The following is a 25,387-nucleotide window of genomic DNA, read 5'->3' on the forward strand; positions in this document are numbered from 1 at the left end:
ATGTTGGAATGACAGACCACTTGCTGAACGCTGCGGAGGATTACTTGGGACCGGCATGGATGGTCACACCGTTGTAGCGGCGGGGACGTGATCTCTCCCAGTGTAACAAGCAAAGATAAACGTGTCTCTGCGGAATAGCAAATAGACAGAACCCGTGGCCACAGTTGGCATGCTGAATGACTTGCCACTAGCTTAAGAATAAAACATTACTCACGGAAATCGATAATTATGGATTGTGTTATGCTAGAAAAATGCAGACGCCGTGCTTGAAGGTTAACATTGTCTCTGACGCATACAGCAAGAAGCCCTTATATGCTGTAAACATCTTCTTGGTTCTTTCGGTAAAGTCACTGACGTGACTGACGTGACTTTACCGAAAGAACCAAGCAGATGAATCCCTGCAGTCACGAAAGCTTTTAATCGAAATGCTGTAAACATTTCGAACTTCTGAATGGCCGCTTTAAGAAAGATGAATTAAAATGTAATAATTTCGAGATATTTATCAATCCACTGCTGGATGAAGGCCACCTCGTGCTGTGTCAGCATTGGGGGTTGTCCGTCTATAGTTCTCCATGCCGGGCAGTGCGGGTCGGGTCCGTGAAGTGACGGGCCGTGAATCGGTGCGGATATCACTGGACTGCTAGTGCTGTGGTGTGCTAACCACTGATGGTCACCCCCCCCTCTTCCCTGCATTTGTATCGCACCAGCGATAGAGATATTACAAATGCACTCGTTGAATTTGTTTTACGATACTGGGGGTCAATTGCCCTAGCGGGGATTTAAACCATGGCATGGAAGGTTGGGGGCATGACCAGTGGTTGCGATTGCAGAGTGAACGCTAATATTCTGGCCAACTCTTTTTTTTTGCCTTGTTCTTGGCCTTGCGGAGCACTAAGGGACTTTGCCTGGAATACCAAGTCACAGATCAGAGGCGCGGCGGAGGTGGCTTAGGTTTAATTTTGGGGGGGGGGGGGGGAAATGACAGGGGCGTAAGAGAAAATGTGACCCCGTGGTTCAGGAGGTGACAATTGATGGGATTACAGAGTGAAATCTCCACATTGCGATTCACGATTCAGCCTTCAGTTCGGCGCACGGGAATTTTTTTTCTTCCAGATCTTTCATCCACGATTGAATGTTCCCTCCAACCCGTACGCGGCCACCCACTACTCCCCCGCCCCCCACCGCCCATCCCCTTTCCAAAGTTCCGCTGATGCATTTTATCAGCGCCTCCAAGACGCCGAATTTCATTTGAGAAACGACAATTGGAAACTTGCACGGACAATCCGCCTTGTACACGGACTAAACGCCTGCTTGTCATGTAATGCACTCCGTCCCGTCTTTGAAACTTGACTCGGTGCCATCAGCAGACAACAAGCCATGACAGACATCGCAAGGCATCACTGCCTTCCAGTTTTTCATTTATCTTTAAAGCAGGTTTTTTTTCTACTATTTCACATGCGGTAAATGTTTATTTTTTTTATTTTAAATCTGCTATTGATTTAAGCGGTGCGTGTGAGTTAAGGATTTACATATGTTGTGCAATGAGCCATGTGTTTCCTTAAAGACTATTACACAGTGCAGAAACAGATTGTTTAATGCAACTGATACATCTGAATCTTACCGATTGGTGAAATGGCATTTTTTTTGTTCAGCCCAAAACATTACTTGAGGATAATTCACTCGGTACAATACTTAACTTCTATGCCTTCGTGGCAATCGCAAGCATAGTAAAGGTTTGATGGAATTATTAAGGAAACTACGTCCCATTAGAATAAAAAAAAACACCCACCAGCGAAGTAATCCACCTGCATGAGCACATGCCAACATGTTGCATGGCCATGTTTACAAATGAACACCCAACCCGAGCTAGCCGCCCCACTCCTCATTCCTCCTCAACCCATCCCAGTACCACCTACACCCCCCCCCACCACCAACCCCCCCCTACCCCCCGCCCCCACCTCCCCTGTCCTCGTTTCCAAAAATCTCCCACCACCCCCAGTCCACGCACGTGCGTTTGCCCCAATCTAAATCCCATTTTCCCCAGCACTATTGCTCCGGCCCTGTGCGCATAATGTGGCCGCTGCCGCTAGGTTTGGGAGATGCGAGCTAGACAATCATCGCGACCTTTGCAGCCAGCACGATTTCAATCTGCTGTGCGAAGGGCCACAGATGAGCGCTGGCCAGCCGCTCATTTCCTCTTTATTAGGTTTAGAGCGGTGCTGCTGCTGTTTTTTTTTCTAGAACGAAGAGGGCGGTGGGCTGGAGGTACGGTGAGGTTTGTCGGGCCAGCGGTGATGTCGGGGAGTGATAGAGGTGGCTCTGGGTGGTGGTGGTGGTGGTGACGGTGGGCGGGCAGAGGGGAAGGAAGCGTGAATCACGTGTTGTCGACACGGACGCCACGATGAAGCCATGTGAAATTCGACTTGTGAAAAGTTTCATTTCACGTCCGCGCAAAAGACGCCTGTGCGTGCGGCGCCTGGGAAGGATGGAGGGGAGGGAGGGGAGGGGAGGGAGGCACAAGCTGGTCGCAGCTTACGTGTCTTCTCACTCTTGTCGGCCGCGGAAAGGGGAACGCTCTGAGCGTGGCCGAAATGCAAGCCCAAACATTGTGGAGTGTCTGGCAATACGCTCCAATCAAAGTAAACGGCGATGGACAGCGCCGCGGAATGGCTCGCTCGCATGCACGTGCACTCACGCTCGCACTTAACATTCTCATCACCGGCACGCGCACGCGCGCACAGACAAATCCTGAGCCACGAGTGCATAATTTGTACGTGCCGGCGCGCTCCGGACGTGCTCGCAATGGTATTTCCAGCATTTCAGGAATAAAGGGGAGCCTGGGGTGCCTTGGCTATTACCCGTAATGCATAAATGCAATGCTACCATTCAGGGCCCCCTTAGATTCAATTCGTGACCTTGGCTCAGTGTTGTCAGACACATGTCTACAGGTGTTGATTATTAACCCGTGCACCCACGATCATCGAAACCCGGGGATGGAATTAAATGGTGACAGCGGCAGCCTTGTATTTGTTTCATCCATCAAAAAAAGTGCCCACAACCTGCAGCCGCAATGTCAGTGGTTTTACTCCCTGGCACTGCCTTTAAACGATGGCTGCAACATGTATGCCCCAAATAATGTCAACTGCTGTGATAATCATGAATCCAGTGACTTTGACGAGTGAAAGAATCACATTGATCCAAACGTTGGCCAACAGTTATTGGGAGGAGGGGAAAAAAATCCCACCGAATATAATGTTCTAATTCTCCAAATGTCTTTCTCATCATCACAGCAATGTCATTTGAAACCTCTCCTGTGAGTTCCAGGTGGTGGTGTGGGGGGGGTTGTTTGTCGACAAATGCGAGTGGCGCAGTTGCGTGAGAGAGTGTGAGAGAGTGTGCCCAATGAGGTTTGGTCGTGTCCGGTGGTGGGGAATCGTATTGAGCACTCATGTGCCAGTACATACAGGGGTACCGACCGGGGGCGTGGCTCAGCATGGCCTGCTCCACGGACTGGCCAGGCTCCGAAACGCTCACGGCCAGTTGCCCGCCAAACGAGTTGACACCCATCATGGCGTGGTGGGCCGGCGAGTTCCCCAGAGCCGGCAGTTGGTTCTGGTGGCGGGGCATGCTGTACAGAGCTTCGGCGATGTCGGCGGCTCTCTTCAGAATGATTTCCTAAAGTGCGACGGTGCACGCACGCACGCACGCACGGACACACGCACGCACGGACACGCGCATGGGCGCACACGCACGCACGGACACGCGCACGCACGCATAGACACGCGCGCACGGACGCACGCACGCACGTGCGCACGCACGCATGGACGCATGCACGAACCAAGACACAGACACACACCAGAAAAGTAACAATTGTTAATGAAGCATTGTCTTGTTATAGCTGCAGTGCAAAATCGAAATGACATTCAAACAATGTATACAGTATATATGTGAGTTGTAACTTTCTATTTTTTATAAAGCAATCCTCACATCATTCGGCGACAACTACACACAATGGCAACAGGCTTGATCTTAAAAAACAAGTAAGTTGTTATTACTCGGTGTATGTGGATATCCACAGGAGATGTTTTTCAATTCCCCTATTTGAGTGATTTTTTTTTAAACATACAAAGGTGCAAACATTTTCACACAAATGCTTCGAGAGCCTTATCGTCAAGTTGTGCTTTCATTGAAAGTAAGTGGTTTGGAGTGGGTATTTGTGAATGTTTAGGCAATTCATAGTCACATATTTATAATGTACAGGTCTGTAGGTTTTTTTTTGCCTTTGAGTAATTTAAAACCTGACATAAGGAACCCAAAAAAAACCACATTCAAGCGAAGAAAGCAGATTCGTGTAATTCTCTCCCTTATTGAAAACAAACGTTTCACTTTCCATGGAGCACGTTTACAAAAAAGAAACAAAATGAAATTAAGTACGGGAGAATAAGCAATAGATATAACGCAAAATAAAATCGGCTGAATCACAGCACGATCATTACAGACGCAGTGTAGAATTAAAGCCTGCGTACAGTTATGTGTTTAAAAATAGGCGCTTTATTAATTGCATGGGCAGCAATTACCTGGTTGTAATGAGGCAGGCCGTACAAAGCCTCCACTAAATCTGCCGCGCGCTTCAAGATCACCTCCTGCCAGACAAGAAAGCAGGGGCATGGGTAGTACTGCAAGCTACCGCACTCTCTAGCATTGCATAGCCACTCCTGGCTGATGGCTACAACATTGCTCTTCGAGCCAGTACATGTGCTGGCGTGTGTCCTCAGCACTTACTTATAAGAGGTCCTATGACAGAGTGTCTGTATCCTATCAGAAATAAAAAGGAGTGGCGGGGGAAAGTAGCAGGAAGTATCCCTGCTAAACAATATGTGAAACAAAAAATTGGCTGCGCAGTGTTTTTCGGATATTCGCTTTATATATATATTATTTTTAAAATTGACACTTTATATGTGTGCGTGTGTGTGTGTGCATGTGGATGTAATTTTTAAAACAGATTATGCACCGCTACCTTCTAGGCAATGTCCGATTATGTGTCTATGTCTTGTTCACAACATCAGCGGACTTTTATTTGAACAAAGTTCACGTTTCTCTTGAAAATTGCACGAACATTGCCACGAAATAATTTAGCAATGCTCGATGTGTTTTGTGGTTGTACCCGGGTGTGTTGTTTGGCATGATGTCGGACGTTTTGCTCCAGGTGCTATAGGAGCTTCTTCAGAACTTGAAGAAGCTCCTGGCACGCGGAGCAAACTCAGACATTGTGCCGCGCGACACGCGGTTATGACTTGAACACACAACCTACGATGCTTTGTTATTCGTGCAGTGAAAAAAAAAACCCCAGAAAAAAATCACAGCATTTGCTAAGGCCATGTACGCCCACTCTGGTGTGTGCGGGAGTGCAGCGTGTGGCACCATTAGACGGAGCGTGACCACGATTAGCGCTGCCCACTCAGCCGTGCGACAGGGGTGGGAGGGAAAGGCCCCAATTCAATTAACCCACCCGGGTGAAGACGCACTGGCAGGCGAGTCACAACGCGCTTTGCGCATTGACAGCTGCGGCCGGGGCTAAGGATTGCAGCGGCTAGGCTGCTGGCTCTTGCTGCTGCCGCGATGAAGTTTGCGCGCGCATCCTCTGACACGTGCGTGTGCATGGAACGTGCATGCACGGCTCATATGAGTATCTTTACAAAGACATTGACTTCGTTGTAAAAAATATGTAGGAGTAGTAGTAATAATACAATAGCAAATACTTTTTGGAATATGAATCATGTTTAAGCCAGTCTGTGTGTATCGATATATAAGCACAATAATAAGTTGTATTAAACAAATGATGGCATTAAATCAATTACAAACACTTTTTATTCACTGATGAATGAAGGCTTGACCACGCTGGTCAATGTGGGTTGGTGAAAAGACAAGCTCAGATGTTACTCGCCACTGATGTTCGCTTTGTTCACAGCACATTGCGTTATCCCCCGTGCCACAACTTCCCCACATTGACAAACATGCGCACATAATTTGGTATTTCACGATTTGGAAGCACGTGCAGATAGGAATAAAACAAACGAGTTGGACTATGAGCGTGGACTTCCATCTCTACTCTACACCTAGACACAAGCCACAAGTGAATATACACACTCGTACATGCGTTTACAAATGACAAGCTAGAAATCCATCCATCGAAACCAAACACGCGTTCCCAGATTCCCATTGACATGGCGTGGGCCCTTTGCCCAGCAAGAAGCACAAATCTAGTAGTTTGAAATACAGTGAAAGTAGGAGGATGCATGCACACACACGAGACATATAGCCAACACTTCTGTTGGGGCAAGTGCTGTTAGCGTTAGCGAGCACCTATTAAGCCGGCATGGCACACGGGGGGGTGGGGGGGGTGGTGTGGCCAGCACAACGCACAGTCGCCTTTGCGCTCCCCCAGTGGGGATGATCACACGCCACACCAGGTACTCATTCAAGGCCGAGTCAAGGTAGGCGAGCTGAGGACTGGTTCAGATATTCGCCACTGATGTTGACCGTGAGCTGGAATTGAACTCGGGTCACCGGGTCACCGAGTTCATAGCGCTAACCACGACACTATCACTGACCACACACAAAGACAAAAATTCCCCATATAGCCTTCAACATACTGTTGTGGCAAGTGCTTCAGCGAGCACCTATAAAGGCTGGCACAGCACACGAGGGAGTGGGTGACTAGTAACACACCCTGCCGCCTTTGTCTCCCTAGTGGCGATATTTACACACCGCATCAGGTACTCATTTGAGGCTGAGTCGACATAGCGGAGGCCCAGAACCGGTTATGATAATTGTCACTGGTGTTGGCCCGTGAGCGGGAATCGAATTCGAGCTGCGAGGTGCGGAGCGCAGCGTGCAGACCACTGCGCCACTGCTCCCCGCTCAACACTCACACACACACAAAGATAAAGACAAAGGTCCCCCGTATATCCTTAACAGACTGTAGGGGCAAGTGCTGTTAACGAGCACCTATGAAGGCTGGAACGGTACACGAGGGGGTGTGTGGCCAGCACCACGCACGACCGCCTTTGTCTCCCCAGTGGCGATGTTTACACACCGCACCAAGTACTCATTTGAGGCTGAGTCGACCTAGGGGAGGCCCAGGACCAGTTCAGATAATCGTCACTGGGAATCGAACCCGGGTCGCCGGGTTCGTAGCGCAGCGTAGCGCTAACCGCTACACCACCACTCCCCACTGCCCCCCTCTCACGCAGACACACACGCGCACGCAACTACGTGCGTTGATACGTGCCCTTGCGATGCCGACAGATAATTATATCCATGTTTGCTTGCCACAAAATGAACCCAGGGCGCTGGATGTAATTGCCCCTTTTTTTTATTCTGTGCTGACACCAGGGGTGACACGCCTCTGTATTTTTGTAAGAGATCAAACTGTGTTTGTGTTGTGATAGAGCGTCACTTTCCTCCTGCTCTACTTTAGCCACTGAAGATATCCTACACGTGCATTTATGAGAATGCTGGCATTTCGTCTTCATCACAAACCAGCTGCTGTTAAACAAATATCTACTGTACGGAAATTACAAAAGTAAGGATACAAATGTTATGGTGATATATCTTAATAAAGCACATTATTCCAGCGTTATATTGATCGAATCGCATACTAGAATGAGTAATTACTCGATAAAGTACAATCTATGTATAATACAATAGCAAAACGTGGATTTATATTGTGTGTAAATGCAACGTCGTGTTACGGCAATAACATCGAATTATCATGTTACGTGTGTATCTAGCAGAGGTGTGGACTCGAGTCATGTGACTTGGACTCGAGTCAGACTCGAGTCATGAATTTGATGACTTGCGACTCGACTTGGACTTGCATAACAATGACTTTGTCCCACCTATGAGATGTGGACTCGAGTCATGTGACTTGGACTCGAGTCAGACTCGAGTCATGAATTTGATGACTTGCGACTCGACTTGGACTTGCATAACAATGACTTTGTCCCACCTATGAGATGTGGACTCGAGTCATGTGACTTGGACTCGAGTCAGACTCGAGTCATGAATTTGATGACTTGCGACTCGACTTGGACTTGCATAACAATGACTTTGTCCCACCTCTGGTATCTAGATGTCCGGGAATTGCCGCGGTGCTAACAAATAAAACGTGCAATACATGGCTCACGTTAACCGTCACGCGTATCAATTAAGAACATGTTTACGGGTATTTTGCTCTGTGTTAGCACTGCCTCTGTGTTCTGAGTGAATATTACATTTTGTTTAAATGAAAAGGTAATCTCAGATTAAAACGGTTGCCCCATTGAATCTTGGCTTCGTCGGTTCGAAACCCGTCCCCTTGCTTCGGTAAGTTTTCTTTGGCCAGGCATTACAAAGTACGCCTTCCTTGAAGGAGGACGTTGAGCCGACTGCATAATGCCTTCATGCTTTCCCTATGCCCTTCATTGAAAATTCCATTGTGTTCCAATGTCAAACCCATATACGCTACTTTCTGATAAACTGTTTTCATTCGAAGCTATATAAAGGCCTTGTTGAAAAGGCTATTTACATGTTCTGTGTATCCCTGTATTATTGTTCTTATTATTCATACTAAACACCAAACGACTCCTAAAAGTGTAATTGCAGGATGTAATATATTATATAAAAAAAGCAATGCTTATGCAACGACACTGCACACACTCGATGTGACGATGAGGCAATGCCATTTTAAACGTCGCCAGAGTAGTGCACGGTTATGCGAAGTGAATTAGTGTCAATAATAGAACAAAACGCAAGTTCTTCTTTAATTGTTCAGTGTAAAACTAGGTCAGGATGACACGATCGTAAAGCACAACCGTTAATTTACATTTCATGTACAGCGCATGTATATATGTGTCAAGTTTTTAATGAGCATAATGAGAGCAACGAACAGGTTTTGACATAATCAGACAATTCTAATTACCCCAACTTAAATGATGTGTTAATCACAGGCTCCACTCATTACTGAAGCATCCGGCACGGCTTGAGTCGCTTCTGTCTCCAACAAACCAAAGTCCAGCCAAGCCTTTCCATTGCATTTCACAGCATTGTAATTTGCTAATAAAATAAAAAAAATTTTCCCCCTGTCGCAACAAGTTAATGGAATAATTTGATACAGCGCGTCGCCATGACGGCGTTTGATAATGATAAATTAACTACCTCCGGCACAGCGTGGAGAGCCGCAGCAGTAAATTATTACAACCATAAGTCACGCCGCGCGCGGTGGTTTATTTAGCTGTTCAGCCCTTAATAAAACATGAATTGTGTTGCTGAGTTACCGTCGGGGCTGTTCGCCAAGGTGTGCGACGCTATATCAGGGCAGATTAAAAGCTGCTTCGCCAGTTAACCTTATACGCATCCGTGTCAGTGTGATTATGGCTGCAGAATTATCCTTGTGTGGGTGTTTTTTTCTGTTTGTTACTTTCAACGGCTGATTTCAAATTACCAAGTGTTCCAGGTTGCGTTGAAACGTTGCAATTGTGCGCCTGTGCGTGTGTGTTTGTGTGGTTGGGGGAAGCGGTGGCGCAGCGATTTGTGAACTGCGCTACAAACCCGGCGATCCGAGTTCAATTCCCGCTCACAACCAATAACAGTGGCGACTATTTGAACTGGTCCTGGGCCTCCCTTAGGTCTATTCAGCCTTAAATGAGTACCTGCTGCGATGTGGAAACATCGCCACCAGGGAGACAAAGTCGGCCAGGCGTGGTGCAAGCCACTCACCCCTTATTGTGCTGTGTTGGCCTTCATAGGTGCTTGCTCACAGCATTTGCCCCAACAGTCTGTTACAGGCTATATAGGTGGACCTTTGTCTTTGTTTTGTGTTCGTGACCTGGTGATGTAAACTCAAATCGAACGTGGGTCACAGAGTACAGCAGCATCGGGTTTTTTTCTTTGCGCATCTTACGCAGCTGTTCAAACAGTGCTCGTGAAAATAACGGATATGTAATTTATAGTGCCACAATCAATATGGCAAGTGTCTAGATGAAATGCCATAAGCTGAGACATTGATTGGCTTGCGAATCCAAGGCATAACTTGAATTGCGGTTCACTGTTTTTCAAGCTGTGTTGTCAAACACCTCAGGAGGGGCCATGTATGCATCTGCTGCTTCCCATGCTTTAAGCTTTTCTCATCATCGAATACACAACGAGCAGACCATCATGGCCACCCCAAAAAGAAGAAAAAAAATTGGGAACAGTGCAACGCCACAGAGCTAGCGAGCACACGTTTTGGGCACGATCGTGCTAATCAGTCATCGTTTGGGCGGTGCGAGGTGCAGTGTGATTTCCAGGGTGCGAGGTGCAATTAGTGTAATTACCACGCCCGAACCCCACTAGCCATCAAACCGAGCCATATGGCACGTCCTCAGTCTCCACCGGCTGCTCGCTCTTTGCCAGAAATAATTTGGCTGTCCGTAAGCAGCCAGGTATTATTTTCACAGTATTTTAACCCTTGGACTACTCGGACGTAATATTGTTATTGCGATTGTGCAATGTTTGTACTTGGAACAATGATGTCAAAAAAAGTATTTCTGCTAAATAATTCAATGATGCCGCACGTGCAGAGATTTTATCATGGTCCACAGATCGGCGTGTCGAATCTGAACATCTGCCTTCATTATAAAATAAAAGCCACTGTAATTTGTAACGGTGAGCCGCGCAATCACGTTATCATCAGTAGTGCTGGTGGGGGAAATTCGTTCCGGTCTCCTTGTAGGTTAAAGTGACAAAATGGTAAGCAAAGCCTCGCCTTCATCCTCAAACAGATCACTTGATGACATGATGGTAGGCTATGTGTATTGCAAATTGGTAGAACATGTTATTAGCAACACAACTAGGAGAGAAGAGTATGGTCTTTAAAAGGGTTCTATGAATTCACAATGTGGATAGGGTAAATAACTTGGAAGTCCTCAAAATAACCTCAAAAGAAACTGTTAATTAATTTAATTGGGAAGAGGTGGCTATGATCTGCTGGGGACACATGAGCAGGAGAGAGGAGGGTGGGTTATCGAGACGGACATTGGCGTGGCACCTAGATGTCAAGAGGTCAGCAACCTAGGGGACGATCTAAATCCAGATGGTGGGATACTGTAAGAGCAGACATTGGAGGTCAGATGTTAACCTTGCAACAACTCCGGCATCTCGCAAAAGGAAGGAAGCAATGGCGAGGTGTGGTGGCATCAATAGTGTTGATCATGATGACCTTTTGACCTTGACCAACGCACTCCTGTCATATGACTACCTTGCTTTGGCATATTGATGGTGCCATGGGAGCCAGGTTCCGTGTCTTTGAGCCGACGATGACAGTCTGACTGTGTGCGTAATAAATACATATGCACACATATGGCGTGCAAAATTATTTTATGAACTGAAACTATTGGGAGGCCATAATTTTGTAAAAATATTTGAGTTTTTTGTCTTATATTCGTGATTTTATTTGTATTGTTTTGTATTTTGTCTAATGTTTTACATCCAGAACATAAGCGATGAATCATACTCTGTATACACAAATATGTATTAATCATTTACTTTGCAATGCTATTACACTTACGCTCAAACTACTACCGAATTCAAGTGGGCAGGTTCCAGAAAACATTCTGCAAAAAATATACGCTTAATTAATATACATTTAAAGTATGTTGTTCTGTTCTTGTCTGGTAGCACCTCATGGGATAAATTAGGATTATATTATTTTTATGATAATTGTCTTTGGGATGGCATTTGCGTAGGTGACGGATTTCAAAGCTGCAGATTAACGCAAACGATGCGTCACAAGCATCACAAGGACGATGCTACTTCAGAAGCAAAATTTTGTTTCATTCCTAAATCCCTGTTTATATTTCAATTTTAGCCAAACCACAAAATATCCATAATGCCTGGACCAAAAAAAAACACAAGCACTTACTCTTCCAGAAAATGAAAGTGAGCACGTGGGGTTTGAAGCCAGAATAGTTATATGTTGCTTGTGTGTACAGCAGAAATCAATTAAAGTTCTATTTATTATTATTTTTTTCCACCAAAGGCAGCTTGGAACGTAGGCTACGAGCACCTTCAGAGAAAAAAAACGTTAAAATGGCAAAATAAATTTAGTGCAACTGAGCCCGTAATATGTTTACTGTGGCTCGCTGCGCTGGCACGACTTGACAGGCGTTGCTTGCCTTTCAAAAAAAAACCGGAGCTTTGAATCGAAGCCCATTTGGCAGGCGACGATGTTTCCCAATCGCCGGGCACCGATCGGGCGGGCGGGCGGGCAGGCGGGCGCGGTGCCGTTAGTTACTGGCGGCGCGGCGGCGGTGAAGGGGTTAACGGCGCCTGCTGGCGTGCTGTGCCACGGAGAGCATTGTAACGCCGTGAGCAGAGGGCTTAGAGGGATCACGGACTGAAGAGGCAGCCACTTGACTCGTGTAGCGCCACAGTAATTGGCTTCTGGTCGGGCATACAGGCGAGGAGTTAAGCGCACGCTATTAGCATCCTGCCCTCATGCTACTTAGCTAAATCGCCAAATTGAGCTTCAAGTGGTCAGCTCTTCACTGACTGAATAAAATCGCGACAGCTGCGCCGCGTTTATTAATCATTACGAACACCGCGCGTGCGGTGTTTGAACAACGGTTATTTTAGAAGATTACCGATATGCAAAAGTCCATTTTTTTTGCTTTTCAACGCAGATATGCTCCCACGTGTTCAACACTTGACCTGTGAGCCTGCAGCGAAGCGAGGGAAGGGGGAGGTGGAGGAAGAGGAGGAGTAGGTGGCAAAATCTGGTGCTTGTGATTTTAGTTCCCAAGTGAGTCCTTTTCAAAATGCGATTTTTAAGTTGTTTTTTTGCGGTGCACAGCAGAGACTGATGTGACGTCCTCTCGGTGGAACATTTCTGTGGTTCTGAACAAGTGGGCTTCAGAAGCCAAGGCCGCGTTCAAGAGAAGGGGGAGAGAAAAAAAATCCGCTGCAGGCCTTTTGACTAACAGCTACATCATTAATCATCGTTAGGGCCAACCCGTGCCGTATTGTCCCTTCCTCGGGTGGCAGGGGCGTCCGGAGCGAGGCGGCGCACGCACGCGCACGCACGCGCGCCGCGCGTGACAAGTTAATCGGCCGTCCTCCCATGCAGCTTGTCGCTTTCGCTTATGCCGGGCGGGGGGGGGGGCAAGCGCACTCCGTTCCCTGCCGCCGCCCTCGCCCAGCGCAGAGAAACTGCCCCCCCCCCCCTTCATCTCTGCTCGCCGGTTTGATTCGGGCGGGTGCTCGGCTAACACGGCAATCCTCTCTTTCTCGTTTATTTGTTCCGTCTGTCGGAGGTGAGGTCGTCAAAATGCCCGTACGTTGGGTGTGTATGTGTGTGTGTGTCATGTAGTACGTATGTTGAACTTCTTTCGCACCGTACGTAGCCGACCGTGCTAAGAATCAGTGGTATGCTCTCTGGAGGAATGTTCAGCTCTTTCTCAATCCGCTGCTGAATGAAGGTTTTTTTCCCCAAGCCACGTCGATCACGGGTAGGGGTGGTTGTTGTTGACCATACTTCGTCATGCTGGTCACTACGGGTTTGCTAAGAGGCAGCCCAGGACCGGTTCGGATCTCATTCGCCTCTCTTGTTAGCCATCGCCAACATTCCCCTTTCCATGGGGATTCTATCTGCATGTCGGAGCAAACAAATATTTCCATGAAACATCCTCACGTTTAAAAGAAAAGTTTTACAGAAAGTAAGCGATAAATCAGCAACCTACTTTACATACCGCCTTTCGCACGGAATGATCTAAAAATTTTGACACCGCATCGGCAACGCTCGGCGGTTAAAACCTCGTGGGGGTTTGCTTATCCAGTTCAGCACCATTGCCTCTGTGTACCTGTGCAAAAAAAAAACCCAACCAATGCTCAGGACATTGCATTTGTAGGGTTGGTTGTTTAGTGGACTAATTAATTCTGCTACAATACATCTCTCTGGATGGCAATGAAAGTTTAAATGTGGAGCCCTTGCTTACACCACTGCTGGGGGTGGAAATGTCTCAACTGTAGGAAGCTCTAGAGAGCCCCTCCCCCCCCCCCCCCCGCAGAGGGCATTTGGCCTACTTGTCCACGCTGGCTAGACATCTTGGAAGAGTTGCGAGGAGGCACACTTTACCCGCACTGCGCGTGAACCTGACGATCGGCTGTGCTCTCCGCCCCCGTCGTATCCCGCAGCTGGGCGCACAGAGGCGGAGGGGATTTGAGGAAACCTGCAGCTTTGTGTCAACTGCCGCAGCGACCCATTACTTCCACGGCAGCAGCTCTGGATAGTCAACTCTGGTCAACTCTGCACCCACAATGTCTCCATTAGGGCCACAGATGGGAAGGGACGAGATGCGTGCACGGGTGGTGAGGGGTGAGGGGGCAAATCGTCCTGCCAAAGTCTACGACCGTGCACACAGTCCTGGACTTCGGGGCAAGCCAACCTGGAGGGGGTCACTTGTGGTGGGGTAAATCGTGGGGACTGCCCCACTTTCCTGCGACCAACGTGTGTGTGTGTGTGTGCGCAGGGTGGTCCCATGATGTAGCGGCTCACTCCGAGCTCTCAATGTCGTGATGGTGGCATTGTCTTTGTGCTGTTTGCCTTTTGGCGTCCTCTGGTCTAGCACCGTTTGAGACTAGGCTCTAAAGAAAGCTAGATTTGAAGCTTTCGTGACTGCAAGGATTCATATTCTTGGGTTTTTTCGGTAAAGTCACGTAGGTAAAACATTTTTTAGATTAAAATTACTTTTATTAATTTTAATTTTTTACTTACGTGACTTTACCGAACCCAAGAATATTTAAAGAACGCTGTCTCTGGTGTGGACCAATCAGTTTCAAAGACAATACATATACTACCAGCTCATGTTGTTTTTATTTGCATCTTCACCACAAGTATATGTGGTTAATGCAGACGTGATTCCTCGCAAAAAGGTTTCAGTTTGGTGTTTTGACATTTTAACACAACTGTTTTATTGCCAGAAAGGGTCCCATGATCGAGTATCGTTCTTCCCCCGTTGGACCCTCGTTGGAATCCTCTCCCATTGGCTCTTTCCCAGAGTTCCGGCAACCTATAGCTCGTGTCAAAGCAACGCGTCAAGGCTCGCCCATCAACACATCAGCAGTGCTGTCCTGTTGCTGGCCGCATGGAATTTTTTGGACCGTATAATTTTTTCAATAAATATAAAAAAATGTACACCCAAGTTCTCCAGCACAGGCGTTGGCGGGAGCGGGTTATTGATTTATTATTTATTTTTCCATTCGTGCGCTCTACGCATTTTTTTTTGTTATTTTATTTTAGCAGCCGGCGATTGTGTACCGTGGCTCTCGACCGGCGGTGACGTTGTTTGTGGCTTCACGCTGGTCGCACTCGCCGGCCAATATCGGCTTTCTGTCACCACCGGGCCCTGTCGTCCCCCCTGGCAAGCCCCCGCCGGCCGTTATCTCTGCTTTTATAACGTTCGGCGAATCAATAGTGCAACGGTATTATCATCTCCGGGTCTCGGGGAAAACACGGCGGCCGGGGGAAGTCCTTTCAAGTGCGCGTGGAGGAATAATTTAGGTCGCACATTTAATATCAGAGAACAAAGACGGAAAGGCAACATCCCCCCGCCCCCCACTCCGTCTAGACTTTAAAAGACTGCTGGGGCAAGCGCAGTTAGCGAGCACCGATGAAAGCCGGCACGGTATACGAGGAGGTTGGTGGCCAGCACCACGCCAGGGCAGCCTTTGTCTCCCCAGTGGCAATGTCCACATACTGCACCAGGTACTCATTTGAGGCTGAGTCGACCTAGGGGAGGCCGAGGACAGGTTCGGATAATCGTCACTGCTGTTGGTGGCCGTGAGCGGGAATCGAACCTGGGTCACCGGGTTCGTAGCGCAGCGTAGCGCTGAATGTCAAGGAACACGCATACACAGACTGCATTGCAGAGATCTTTCACGACAGCACAGCATGTTGTAGTCGGGGTAGATCCCTAGCGCAGTGGCAAGTGCCCTTCACTATGAACCCGACCAGCTGAGTTTGATTTACGGTCATGGCTAACATCAGTGGCGAATGGTTTTGGTGCGGCATAGGGGGAAGACTTCACCCAGTTATCCACCAGTGGATTGACAGAGACGTGTGAGTTCGAAAGTGAATTGCAGAGCACACTAAAAAAACTGCTGTAAATGTCTCATTTATCCGAACTCTAACGCTGTTGTACGGAAAAGGAATTTCTGTTATCGAGATGTATCTCGGCAATTTTTTGATCGCCGTAAGCCTTGCCTTGCATGTGTCCGTGGCAAGCGTCGAGTTGTGAATTCGCCACGGCATCGCCGGCCCCCTCGACACGAGGACGTGAGCGCGGGTAATTTCGGTGCGGGCAAACGAAAACGAGAGCGGCGGTTTCATCTCGCAACATTTTGTTGTTGTTGTTTGCTTGTTTGTCGCCGTTGTTTAGATTTTTTTTTATCTCGCGAAGATCGCCGCTCCTCCTTCCCTCCCTCCCTCCTGCCGTTGAAAAATAAAACCATCTCTTTTATCCGTGTGATCTCGCGCGCGCGTATTGTTTCGCTTGCATCGGAGGCGATAAAGTTTTTATTTGTATTCGATTACGGCGGGTGGCGGAGCATTGCGCGCGTCGGCGCCTCTGATAGCCTGACCTCGGCAAAGCCGCCACAGACAGCCCGCTTAACCATGATGAATTGCCGCGCCGCGCAATTTCCATAGCACGCGAAGTGGGGGGGGGGGCAATGCTGGGCTCCATTACCGGCCAATCACACAGACGCACAGACGGGGCCGGCCCACGGCCATGCATAACGCGGCGCTGTAAACACGACGCGTGTAGATACACACACACGTACACAGACACACACATACACACACATACATACACACACATACATGCACACATACATACATACACATACATGCACACATGCACACATACACACACAGACACACACATACATACACATACATACACGCACATACACACACATGCACACACATACATGCACACATACATACATACACATACATACACACATACATGCACATACACACACACATACATGCACACATACATACGTACTCGCGCGCGCGCCTGTTTGTGGCTAAACAAGATAATTGAGGCTGGCTGCACCTGCACAAAAATGGGCTGCCTGGTTCTTTTAACAATACCAGTCCATCACGCACAAAAGGGCTGACACGAATGTGTTAGTGCGTGCGTGCCTATATGATATTGTGTAAACGTGTACTTATGCATACGCCATGTGCTTTTACTTGCGTGTGTGTGTGTGCTTGCGCTACACGCATGCACTAATTTATATATAGATTGCAATGTAATAATAACTCAAGCACGTTGCTATATATTGCCGCGGAATAGGTGAAGGTGTTTCATTTGTAAAGTGGGTGGTTGAGAATTTTAATATATTTTTCCCCCATTGTAGTTTCGTGTCATTTTGCAATAGTGATATAACATCCACATTAACAGCACGAGTTTAGATTACTGAGATTTCACGAAGCGGCGTTTACAGCGAAATAAACTCAAGCAATGGGATCGGATCGCGAGTTTTTTTTTCTTCTTACAAACTCGCGCACCCACAAAGTAAACGCAGTGCCCGGTGATTGAATGTAATGTCAGCATTACTGCAAGAGTGTGAAACCTGGGCTGACAGTTTATTAAGCATGGTGTAATGTACGCCTGCCTGTGATAATTACCATATACATTACCGCTGACCCTGTTATGTGCCGCGCTGTAACAGTTTCACAGACTGGAAATACGCACGCAACACGGCGCAGGTGAAACACCCTCATGCATCATCGTCGCGGATTCATCTCTTTGCTGCGACGCATTACGGGACGCGTGGCTCGGCTATCGATGGGAACCCGTTTCCATTCATCGCGCGGCTGCGTTCAGAGCGTGCAACGGGCTCACAATCGCCACCGCCACCCTTGTTTGGTCCGAGCCGATCGCGCGCAGTGACAGACGCAGCGCAATTAGACGCGGTGATGTATGGCGCGCGACGTTATTGCGATAAACATTATGACAACAATGAAGGCCCCGCGAAAACAGCCGCGGCGTGCCGTGCGGTAGATCAGCGCGCCGGCCGCGCCGCGATTCAACCGCAAAATCACCGGAAGTGGCGGTGAATCGCGGCGCGGTGATGCGCACGCCACGCGCAAACGTCTTGCTACGGGGCGCCTCTTAGGGTAACGATTCCGTTTACCGTTGCTCCTTTGCAAGCATTTGTTCGAGTTATTCTCGAGTTAATTCCTCATTTAATTCTCGAATGGGTGTCTGCACACTGCCGTTATTTCACGTGAATAAGAAAGCACCCCCCACCACCCACACCCATTGATCCATAGCTTAGTTTCTGGTGCGGTGAGGTCCGTCGCAACTACGACGCCACCGCTCCGCCCCCCTCCCCCCCCGACGCGACGCACGTGTCAAGCGGCACGTCGCTCAGCATGGTCACTGCTCAGTCAGCCCCTGCTCATCCTCACAGAGGCTGGACGCGTCTTGTGGGCTATTGACTTTGCAGACGACCAAACCGTTTGATTTGGTCATTAAACGCAAAATCACTGGAAGTGGCGACTGGCTTTTGACCATTTAGCAATGACCCAGAAAGGAGGGTGTTTGTGGAAATGCATTGCGTCCCCACATCCCACATCGGAAAGCCAAGTCTAAGGATGCATGCTGACATGTTGCGCTCAATTGCCTTGCCAAAAGAGGAATCTGGCCCCGGTAGAAATTCAAAATCCAATTGCACGTCGGTGTACGCTGTAGCCAGGGGCATTTCTCGAATTTTTTTGGACCCAGCGGAGTAATCTGCAATGGGCCTTTTAAATCCTTAACATCAGGAGCGGTCGATCGCTGTGAGTTCACTGCCGCAAAGCCAGTGGTTATTTGCTCACATTGACCACGCGCGGTATGGGAAAAGTTAAACGAAGCAAAATATCTTTGAAAAAAATCTGCCACGGCTTTGCGACTTGCACAAGCACTCGCCAAACCGTGCCTGTCTCACTATTCTAGAAGGCTTCACGCTCAATGCGGGATCTTCGACATGTATATACTCATGTGTGTGTTGTGTGTGTATTTGAGTGCTGGTATTCATAATTATTTTGAATAACACGAGTAAACCAAGACTCATCGGTGTAGCGCGCAAACTGGCCATAGTAATAGATGATCTCCGTAATCATTTCCGAACATAGTTTTCAAAAGCCAGTGATTATTCACGCGATAATGAGAAAGAATAGATGAAAAAAAACGCCAGTTTGTCGACATCCTACAGATGTGCCCGCAATGCTTCCCCACCCACCCTGTATATGCCCATAGCACCCCAAATGAGAGAGCAAGCCAGGCTCTTTAATCTTTTACATTGAAGCTTGGTAAAGGGCTCGCTATCAGAATTGGCACGGTCTACTCAGTTCCATTTCATTTTGCAGTTTCCCCCCTAATAAACCCATCTGTCCACATTGTTCTTGTCTTATTATTTGCTGACTGACTTGCAGTTGCCTGATGGTTATTTATTTATTTGGTTTAGTTCACAAGCTTATGACCAAATCACCCAGAATGCACCTCTGATCTCATCGGATCTCAGAAGCTAAGCACATCCGAGCCTGTGCAGTGTTGGGATGGGTGAGCACTGCGTACAGGCATTATGGGCAGCAGAGGACAGATCAGCATTAAAGCCACTGATGTTCTGCACTGACCAGCGTGGTGAAGTATGGTCAAATATCTTTCACGGCCCTCAAAGTATGGGCTTTACATGTACGTGCAAATATTAGTTCGCATAAATTGTAAAGCTTGGACAATTCGTCTTAATTAGTCGATTAAACCACGATCTATTGTTATTGACTACTCTATCAATGGTAGCCATCCTGACATCCTGCCTTCCCCGAAAGCAGGAACCCCCCCCCCCCCACACAGAGCCACACCCAGCATGCATGACGCGGCTGACGATGCCAATGATGTCACCAAACCCCACCCATGACCTCCCGTCCAGCAGCACACGTGGGGACCGAGGTGAGACTTTGCCAAGTCATGGAAATGATGACGGGTAGTTTAACGATAATTGAACTAAACAAATTTACCAGGTCAGGCCCACTGAGATATATATATATATCTCGTTTTCAGAAGCGACCTGGTCACAAATGATAGCTCAACGAAGTGGCTTATCATATGGAAAGGCATGCTTCTAAATGCGGACAGAAAAAGAGGAGGGCCCGGAGAAAAATCCACGCGAGCACGGAGAGAACATGCAAACCCCAAATATGCAGGCGCCAGGGCCGGAATTGAACCCACGACCTCCTGTATACTAGGCGAGGTAGTTAACATCTCGCCACCGCGGCGCCCCTAATTGGATAGCCCGGCTTTGGTCGTTTGCCCACTCTGTGGTGGACAGCGTGGCAGGGTGACGGGCCGCGGTGTTCGGTTACCTTGGGTAGCCTCTCGGGGTCGCCGGGGTGTCTCGGGATCACCTTCTGCAGCCTCTGGAAGCCGTAGTCAATGGTGGGCTCGTTCAGAGCTGCGGGGAACATCGAAAAGCAAACGCTGCGGTGAGCAAAACGCTCGGCTGCAACATCAACCGCAGTCGCCAAGCGCTTCTCCATCAACGCCTCTGTCGTCATAATCCACAAATGATTAGTCCGCTCATAAGTATCGTCAATCTCATCATCATCTCAACACATGTTCGTGGAGTTGCCTTGCACCTAACGTCCTGTCGCGACTGCGACGGTCCTTGTGCACGTGAACTTCAACACCTCAATACCGCCCGCCCTGGTCAAAGACTCATTTTACCAGACTCGCTGCCTGCCGCTCCACTCGCTTGTCGCGTGTTGTGTTCGACAACCGCATGAGACGATGCAAAAATTGTTTTTTTATCAGATTCTCTCCGCATGCTCCTCGACATTGAGAATCATCTCCAAATCTTCTGCCTTTTCTGAAGTTCCTGTAAGGTTGCTTTGTTCACGAAGCGCATTCGTTTATGATCTTCTGTACGGCCATTTGCGCTCTCTGTTACTGGCCCGCATTGCGTTGTAGGCTTTTTGGTCAGTGTTCATCAAAACATTTTTTTTTCTATATCTCCCTTCAGGTACTCGATTACATTTTTACCAATCTTGAAAGCTAAGCAGAATTGAGCCTGGTTAACACTCGGATAAGGGACGAGGTGGAGATACTAGGTATTGTAGGAGTGGCCTACGAGTTTGCCAGGAGATGGCAGTACAACAATGGAGACTTGAATCTACCTGTACTGAGCTTTCATGGTGATCCCCCTCATATGTTTCTTGACACATGGGGCCAAAGTGGCATTTTTACGGAACTGCCAAACATCACAATTTGAAAGCTGGTGTTGAGACTCAGTGAGGCTCTCTTTGGTAAATAAAGGGTATTATAATTATTATTCTAAGTTAATGAGCCATATGCAGTCATCCACGATAGTCATCACCACCACCACCACCACGATCGTGATCGTCAGCATCGTTGGCGCCGCCACAATAATTACTGTCATCACCCCCATCATTTGTCCTGCCACCCCTCATGCTCATGAAGTACATTCCGATTGCATGCCGAGACTGCAGGCTTGAACCATTGCTGTGCGAATCCTATTTAATTTTAGGTGATAAAGCGAAATGATGGGAATTTAGATCCCATCACATTCTGTGGCTGATAAGGCATCATATAAAAATAATTAATTTGGCTTGACAAGTATTGCTTTTAATGGAAGATATTAAGAGTTTATCATTTAATCACATCTAATCACACGGCACGCTCGACTGGTTGAACTATTGGTCATATATCAACATCGCGGGATAAAAAAAAAATCTCAATAATCACCGCCTGACAAAAATGCAGGCGTACATCTTCAAATATCCCTAATGTAATATATTTAGCCGAATTGCTTTAATAATGCACTGACGCCGCGCGGCTCGCAAATATCAATGCATCACTATTTTATACCCGGGCTAACGGGCCAGTGAGAAGTGGCATTATGCAGAGCATCCGTCACAGACAGGACTTGGTAAAACCTGCTTGTCATGCTTCAGCAGTGTTATGTAATTTGCTTCTTGTTGGGAGTCAAGCAAGACGCTTGAGCCCGCGCCTCACGGAGCGAGCGCGCGCGCGCGCGTTAGCACGCGGAACGGATTACGGAGACGGCGGAGGAAAATCGTTAGAGCGCATCGCATCAGTCGTCAGCGCGCCGGGAGGAATCGCTATTGAAAGGAGCCCCCCCAGCCACTGCATAGCATTAACATCTATTTCGTGTCGAGTGCGGATGGCAAATATTGACTCTGATCTGCGCGACGCTGCGACGGCGGTGGTTGACGGCGCGCCGGCGTGCAGGTGGGGGCGGTGGGGGGCTTGCGGGGCTCCCTGTGACTTATCACGCTCGTGCAAACTCGCGTCGCAGCGGCCGATATCGGCTTGCGAGGCGAGCCCTTCGCTCGTGTCGTGACACTGCCAGCACCCGCAATTAAGTGGCGGGGCGGGGGGGGAATTGGGGGAGGGTGAGGAAAGAAAATCAGCCGTGGTGATGTCCCACGGAAGCTCAAGACGGCAGCTTGCTGAATGCAGGAGGCGGAGGTGTTTCCAGACGGCCTCGGAGGTGAAAGTGCGATGTGCGTGGCGCGGCTCGGCAGAATTGTCGCGAGTTAGCCGTGCGCAGTGGTTTGTTGTTGTTGTCTATCCTCTCGCTTCACCGCGCTGGTCAGTGCGAGGTCGGAGAATGTGGGGAGCGTCAGTGTCGGAGCACAGTGCAGAGCAGTACAGTAGTGGAGTCTTCTACACGAACCTCTGCTGACAATGCAGCTGTGCAGTAGCCCCTGCCGTACCAGTCCTATCCAGGCTCAAATCCCTGCTTAGCATCTAAGATCTGCCGGGGTCGAGCACTCTCCGGATCATTTGGTCGATATTAGAATGCGCAGATGTGTGTAATCCTACGAACTCGGACGCAGTCCTTGGCAGAAGTCATCGGGGTCTTATTGCGTGGTGTGAGTTAGGAAGGTTTACGTGTTAAGAGTAAAGAGTGGAATTTATATTTCTGTCCAAGCAAGCCTCGGCGTGAAACTGCACGTTAAACCGGGTGGCACGGACGCTTTATTGGACAACTTTAGAAGTTTCGCTTGCGAGTGCGGCATTTTTTGAACCAGCTATTCAAGTAACAAAAATAAACACGAGGCGACGTTTCGGGCTATGCCCCTTCTGCGTTCAAAAATATTTGCTATGAAGCGGGGCTATTGCATAAATTGTCACAGATTGCATGTTTTCATTTTAAGTCCACAGTGTTGTTGATGAATGTGCTGAGTTCTTTTTGTAAATCAGTGCTTGCGCAATGCGGCAGTAGCATCGCCAAATGATTTGTTTTGTTTAATTATGACAACAGATCTATCCCGGTATCTCATTAATGGCTGTAGACTATGAGCGGAACTTTGTTGCCAACCCGTTGTAAATGTGCGAATGGTAAATTACTCTAAAACAAATGTAAGCATTTACTGAAATTGTATGAAAGCAAATGTATAAGTGATAAATGCAACATTGCATTTTAGATGGATTTGGGCCGTCGTGTTTAAAGCAAATACTAATGCAATAAGTTTGATTTGGCTCTCTGCAAATTTTGTAGAGAATACAATACTTATGTAAATGCAGAGCCAAAAAATAAATTACGAAATCAAAGGAGAATAGCAACGGAAAAAATTACAATTCCACATCTGTTTGTTGATTTTTCTCATTCGTCCATTTTTTTCTAATTTCAGTAGAAGAAGAAGAAAAAAAATCATCCACAGCGAAGGTCCCGGTCCGACGAAGCGTGGCGTAAATCGATGGCCGTTTGTAAACCCAATAAAACCTGTCTCGTTTCATTCATTAGGCACCGGGTAATTTCTGGCGCAACCCGCCGCATGGCACATAATTCAACATTAACGGTGCTTTAACTAATACGGAGAAAAGCTGACGCTCAGACAGAGAGAGAAAGAGCAGGCAGAAAGATTGCCATCAGGTGCCAAAACCCGCACGAAGGGCCCTCCATCTCTGAGCATCTGAGCAAAAAAAAATAAACCCTGCCTCGTTGCGCAGAGTGGCACGCCAATCAAGTGAAGTTGAGAATACGTGAATACTTACACCCGGGGAAACGTAATGCGTCCGGGGTCATGAGTGACACAATAAGCCGCGGCGCGCAGCGTTTAATAAAGTGACACGCGCACGCGCGCGTCGCGGGGGCGCGTCACGCAAACGAGGTGTCTGAGCTTCGTGGCGGCGGGCACGCGCGTGCGTGCGTGCGCGTGCGTGCGCGTGCGTGCGCTTGATGAGCGAGACGTTAACCCACGCCTGCCCGTCCCGGCGCGCATCGCGGCACGCACGCTCCGTGAGCGTTCGCCCTCACCGAACGCGACGGCTCTGGGGCCGTGCTTGTGAGCGCATCATCGACGCCGAGGGCTTTGACTCGGGAAATGAACGGCAAGAAGGGACACAAAAAAAGAACCAACACGCACACACAGACAAAAAAAAGAGAGATACGGCCCCTACCCATAATCAGACCATTAATCATAAAAGGGTGTCAAGCCCGGGCGTGGGAGAGATTTGTCACTTAGGCCTCTAATAGCGGGGGGGGGGGGGGGGCTGACGGGCCGAGGAATGGGGCGTCCTCGGCGCAGGGCGCAGGCAAGACGCCCGCCCCAGCCACGGTCCTAGCGATTGCCTCGAGCGCGCTCTCTTCGATCTGCATAACCCCGAGCCTCATGCGTGGCGATGAGCCGGGTCGCGCGCCGGTTCTCCCACGAGCCGTGCCGCCCTGGCTGCTCGCCCATAGTGGTGGTGGTGGGGAGGGGGCTGTGAGCGCGACGCTGCCGAGCGACGTTTGCCGCGCGGAATGCCACCGCGAAGGAGCTCGTGACGAGTCGTGGTGCCGTGGCAATGCCCTCGTTGGCTTTTTGTTTTGCTCGCCCTACGTGTGCGCGTGCTCATTTATTGATTTACTTGCCTATTTACTCGACTCCCCAAACACCACTTTTCCAAAGTTAGCATCGGCAGTGCAATTCATTTGCATTGCTGCAGGACGCGTCTTCTCTATTATTCAATGCACACCGTTATGTAGCAGGTATGCTTCAACATTAAAGTTTCCAGGTGTAATTCAAAGTGGCCTTTTTAGACAGCTTGTAAAGAGCATATTGCACACTTGCAATATGCTCTTTGAGGTTATTAAACTTAAGTGCACTCTTCAAGAGCAGTAAATGCAACCCCAACCCTACTCCATCGAAAAGCAGAACTTGTAAAGCTCATTCAGATGTGCTAACGTTAACCACGAAAGCAGCGCTTTGACAATGCCATCTCTCCAGATAAGATGAGGGCCCACGGAAAGGAGGGAGAGAGAGAGAGGCTACCGCTTAAACGAA

At 48.4% G+C, this 25,387-nt stretch overlaps 1 protein-coding gene across 8 annotated transcripts in view; it reads right to left on the reverse strand.

Annotated features, from left to right (window-relative positions):
- The window catches only part of LOC144717593 (transcription factor COE3), a 148,364-nt gene that overhangs the window by 7,027 nt on the left and 115,950 nt on the right, over positions 1–25,387 (reverse strand). For 5 of the 8 annotated variants that reach the window (XM_078593077.1, XM_078593075.1, XM_078593082.1 and 2 more), the window contains exons 11-13: positions 20,438–20,526; positions 4,578–4,643; positions 3,477–3,675 (exon numbers count right to left, since the gene is read on the reverse strand). In XM_078593077.1, coding sequence (XP_078449203.1) covers positions 3,477–3,675; positions 4,578–4,643; positions 20,438–20,526 — 354 coding nt within the window. Of the gene's footprint in view, positions 1–3,464; positions 3,676–4,577; positions 4,644–20,437; positions 20,527–25,387 lie in introns of all 8 variants that reach the window. The other 3 variants (XM_078593079.1, XM_078593078.1, XM_078593080.1) reach the window with 2 other exon arrangements.

Source organism: Lampetra planeri, chromosome 4, assembly GCF_965212315.1.
Source record: "Lampetra planeri chromosome 4, kcLamPlan1.2.h2, whole genome shotgun sequence".
In the NCBI taxonomy this organism is placed as follows: domain Eukaryota; kingdom Metazoa; phylum Chordata; class Hyperoartia; order Petromyzontiformes; family Petromyzontidae; genus Lampetra; species Lampetra planeri.